The sequence below is a fragment of the Antrostomus carolinensis genome, unplaced genomic scaffold, assembly GCF_000700745.2.
Source record: "Antrostomus carolinensis isolate BGI_N321 unplaced genomic scaffold, ASM70074v2 scaffold27939, whole genome shotgun sequence".
Taxonomy (NCBI): Eukaryota; Metazoa; Chordata; class Aves; order Caprimulgiformes; family Caprimulgidae; genus Antrostomus; species Antrostomus carolinensis.
The window spans coordinates 7,835-12,604 of NW_010338318.1; the positions used below are offsets into that span (position 1 = coordinate 7,835).

The 4,770-nt window shown below is 56.9% G+C and overlaps 1 protein-coding gene across 1 annotated transcript in view; it reads left to right on the top strand.

Moving 5' to 3' along the window:
* The window catches only part of LOC104530786 (transforming acidic coiled-coil-containing protein 1-like), a gene marked incomplete at its 5' end in the record, with an annotated part of 12,289 nt that extends 7,816 nt beyond the window's left edge, over positions 1-4,473 (top strand). Inside the window, 7 exon segments of the mRNA XM_029086870.1 lie at positions 1,679-1,813; positions 1,996-2,072; positions 2,382-2,425; positions 2,526-2,686; positions 2,963-3,069; positions 3,670-3,790; positions 4,405-4,473. Coding sequence (XP_028942703.1) covers positions 1,679-1,813; positions 1,996-2,072; positions 2,382-2,425; positions 2,526-2,686; positions 2,963-3,069; positions 3,670-3,790; positions 4,405-4,473 — 714 coding nt within the window.
* Positions 4,474-4,770: the final 297 nt, after the last annotated feature.

The following is a 4,770-nucleotide window of genomic DNA, read 5'->3' on the forward strand; positions in this document are numbered from 1 at the left end:
ACTGACAGCAGAGACAAGAGGATTAATCAGAAGAGCCCTGGCTCTGCAGCCACCAGTGATCCTGGCACATCTCCATGGGCCACCTCCGATGTGCCCCAAGATCCCTCCACTGCTGGGGGTTCCCGTGCCAGCTTAGCCACCCCTGTCCAAAGCTGCTGGAGGTGACAAACAGACGACAATGAGATTAGCAACATCAGCAAAACGAGCTTGTCAGGGACAGATTGAACTGTGCTAAGCCCCACAAGGACACAGGGCAAAGTGACCATTTTGTTTGGTGCTGGGGACAGCGTGGGTGGACTCTGCTCCCGCAGACGAGCCGGGGTCATCCCCAAACCCCAGTGTGGGAGGATTTGCCATGGGGCAGCAGTACCCTCAGGTGTTCAGGTGTGCTCTGCTTTAGGGAGATGCTCTGGAGGCTGCTGCCAAAAATCACACAGGGCTGAACCTGCCCAGACCCAAACCACCACCCGGGGGTGGCTCTGGGGTGGCTCCTGCCACCGGCCATCGCTCACCCGCTGCTGCCTGAAAGCCGTGAAGGGCTCTGTCAGGCTTGAACCTGAGCAGCCATCAAAGAGCAGGGAGGAGGCGAGGGAGGGAAGTGCTTCAGTGCTCTGGATTCCAAATCACAGCTAAAGCAGGCTGCCTGCTCCCAGCACTTCTCTATTTATGGCCTGGCAGCTGGTTCCCAAGGAGATGGCTGCTGGGGGCTGTCACTTCGGCTGGGATGATGAAAGGAGGAACAGGCGGTGGTGTAAGCCTGAGATTGAAGGAATGCTTTTCTGGAGGCCTTTCAGGCTGCAGGACCCCTGAGGGAAGGGATGGGGCCGGCATCCAGGCAGGACCACTCTGGGGGTCATGGGGCCAAGCTCTCCCCCAGTTTATTCCCTGTGGCTGCAGCACTGAGGGGAGAGAGCAGAGAGCAAAGGGGGTACAACCCCCTCAGCCCTTGTAGGAACACCCATAATGGAAACAGGAGGGTGCTGGGAGCCCTGCATCAGTGTCTCCGGTTTTGGAGACCTACAGACAGCTGGGGCTGTGTGGGGTGAGCAGGGCTGTCCCTCAGGAAGGGGATGGGGAGCAGCCCCCAAGCTGGGTCAGCTGGATCCTGCTCAGCAGAGGGGTGAAGGCTGCTTCCCCCGCCAGCTCCTGTCTGCTGCTCTCCCCAAATGCATGGCCCAGCAAACATCCCTGCAGCTCCAAGGGACATTTGGATGCATTGGCTGCAGCAATGTGATGGGGACATGAGCCCCAGACCCTCAAGACCCCGGCGTGGGGCTCACAGTCAGTGAAGATCCTCTGGGCTGGAGAGAGTTTAAAGCCAACCATGGGGCAAGCGAAGTGCTGTCAGGTGTGAGCACATCTCTGCTCAGAGCTGGGTCTTCTCCTTCTACAATGGTCCCCGCTGGGTCTCCCCTTGGGGATGTCAAGCCTTGGGCAGCCCATGGGTGAGCATCCCACAGCACAGCCCCAGCTCCCAGCAAGGGACTGGGCAGAACATCCACCAAAATCCCAGCGTGGGCTCTGCCAGGTGCCTCTGACACGGGGCTCTGAGCTGTCGGTGTGTACGGAGGTTCAGAGCCTGAACAGAGGCTGGTAAAATGGGGAAGAACACCCCAAACGGGGGAGATGGGGTGAAAATAAAACCCACGCAGCATCCCAGCTGGGTGTTTCCCCCCAGGGCAATCCCGGGCTGTGCTCCATGGACAAGTCCCCTGCAACCATCACCAGCACAAGCCGGAGCGAGAGTCCCCTGGACGGCATCTGCCTGAGCGAAGCCGAGAAGGCGGCTGTGCTGACACTCATCAGGGAGGAGGTAACAGCTGGGGACCCCCTTCTCCCTGGGTGCACCCCAACATGGCAACCACCCCTTGCTGGACCCCATCCTGGCTGCTGCTCTGCCCAGGGGGGGTCTGGTCCCTGTGCGTCACACGGGTGGGGCAGTGATGGAGACCACCCAGAGCACGTCCCAAGGGTCCTGTGTCTGCTGCAACCTAGATAATCACAAAGGAGATTGAAGCAAACGAGTGGAAGAAGAAATATGAAGAGAGCCGCCAGGAAGTCCTAGAGATGAGGTAAAAGCCTCCTCCTCACCCCAGCGATGTGGCTCGGCATCATCAGGGTGGGACATGTTAGGAGACACGTGCTCCTTGTGCCAGTGTCTGTCACAGGAATCACATCCCATGGGCTGTGCTGGCCCGAGCGGCAGCAGCTGGAGGGGGATCTGGGTGTAGGGTGGTGGGGATGGGCATTGGGGCTCTGCAGACCCGCAGCTGCCTCAGGAAGGGGTGGCCCTGGGGCAGTTTGCTGGCAGCAGAGCTGTAGGTGTGTGTCTGCAAAAAACTGCTGCCTCCTACCTGCTTTTTTTTCTCCCTTCCTTCTAGGAAAATCGTGGCTGAGTATGAGAAGACCATTGCCCAGATGATAGGTGAGGTGCTGTCACCTGGCCGGGCACATGGGGTGGGGAGTGGCTGCTGCAGCCGTCCCTGCTCACTCACTGTGTCCCCACTGCTTATTCTCCATCACAGAGGATGAGCAGAGGACCAACATGACATCTCAGAAGAACCTGCAGCAGCTCACGATGGAAAAGGAGCAGGCTTTGGCAGACCTGAACTCAGTGGAGAGGTCCCTGTCCGATCTCTTCAGGAGATATGAAAACCTGAAGGGCGTCCTGGAAGGCTTCAAGAAGGTCCTTACCTTGGTTTCCTCTTTCTCCCTGGCAGCATTGTCCCCCTCATCCCGTGCAGCCAGGAGATGCCATTGCGGGGAGCCTGGTTCTCTGGCTCTTCTCCACACTCCCCCTGCGCTCTCCTGCCGAGCTGCCGGCAGCGGAGCATCGTGCCCTGGAAGCTGGGTCTATTTAAAGCTCTTTTCTTTTACGATCAGAACAGGATCTGTCATCCCACCAGAGCAACATCTCTCTGCTCAGCAGATGGATGTACCTTTTTTTCTTTCTCCCCCCCAGAATGAAGAAGCTCTGAAGAAGTGTGCTCAAGATTATTTAAACCGGGTCAAGCAAGAAGAGCAGCGGTATCAGGCCCTGAAAGTCCACGCAGAAGAAAAATTAGACAAGTAAGGTCATGCACAAGACCTCTGGGTGTGCTGAGGAGCTTCCTGGGTGCTTACAGACCTTGTAGGGCAGTGTCTCTGCTTGGCTTTCCTGAGGTTGGAAAGCAGGAGCTTACTGATGTCAAAAGCTGCCTTTTACAACCTCAAGCTCAAGTGAGTTGAAGTGGCTGTTAAATAAGCAGCCCACATCCCTGAGTGGATTCTCTGCTCTCTGCTTAGTTGTTTTTTTAATGGAGAAACTGAGGCTCACGGTCTATTTCCAGTCACTTAACAAGTTCCCATGTTTCAGAGGGCTCCTGTTAGTGAAGGGGTCATGCAGCTTCCGAGGCTCAGGTGATGAGCAGCAGCTCACCAACATGAGTGGGGTGGGTGAGGAGCAGCTTTAGCTTCTCTCTGAGAAAGCAGTGTTTCCATACAAGAGTCTGGAGGAGCTGAATTAACCCAGTTCCCTGCAGGTTTTCCATGTGGGAAAACCACCTCCAAGGCAGCCAGGCAAGCAGGAGCCGGGCTCTGATGATGCCACATGGTCCGACATTGTGCTGCCATGCTCCTGCCAGCACCCAGTTGTGACCACTGTCCCCTTCTCTCCACACCCCATGGCAGAGCCAACGAGGAGATCGCCCAGGTGCGCACCAAGGCCAAAGCGGAGAGCGCGGCACTGCACGCCGGGCTGCGCAAGGAGCAGATGAAGGTGGAGTCCCTGGAGAGAGCCCTCCAGCAGAAGGTGAGGAACCTGCCCTGCCCTCTGCGAGCCCCTCAGCTTGGCTCCACATTTCCATTTTGCTGCCCTGAGCATCGTGTCAGTGCTGGAGGTGTCCTTCGAATTTTTGGTCCAAAATGTGTTTTGTCTTTTGGTTTTTTTTGTTTGGTTGGGGTTTTTTTTTTGTTTGGTTGGGGTTTTTTTTTTGTTTGGTTGGGGTTTTTTTTGTTTGGTTGGGTTTTTTTTGTTTGGTTGGGGTTTTTTTTTGGTTTGGTTGGGTTTTTTTGTGGTTTGTTTTGTTTTGTTTGCTTTTTTGTTTGCTTATTTAAGCCTATGACCATGTCCTCTCACAAGGAAGGAGGTGCAGCTCTGCCCAGGCGTGGGCACAGCTTGTCTTGGAGCACGGGCAGAGCTCGCTCACGTGTGCTCACTGGCAGATGTGTGGGCTGCAGCTGGGGATCTGCCGGGGATGAGGAGGGGTGAGCCCAGGGGTCCCTGCAGCACCTGGATGCTGCATGGAGGAGGTTTTACAGGGGCAAGTGTAGGAGCCGGCTGCCCCTTCCTGTGCTGGCTTGGTGACCTGGGTGTTATCCCCATCTGTGCCACTGTGGTGTCCTCAAGAACTGCTTTTCCTGCAGAACCAGGAGATTGAGGAGCTGACCAAGATCTGTGACGAGCTGATAGCGAAGCTGGGAAAGACAGACTGAGCCTCACCACCCCTCCTCCAGCACTCTGCACTTGGCCGCTTTTCTCGTAACGTCAAGCACCTTCTCTTCTCACCCAGGAAAACCCCAGCAGAGGAGCAGACACATCCAGCTGCCTCCTCCCCTTGGCCACTGACCCCACGGCCCCGTGCAGAGCCGGTCCCCACGCTGTCCCTGTTTCCCAAGGGCTCTGGGCTGGGTTCCCTGTGGTCGGACTGGGCGAGCGTGTCCCTGGGATCAGCAGCACTGTCTGTCTGCACAGATGCCACCTCTCAGCTGGGAGGTGACACCCCGGGCTCT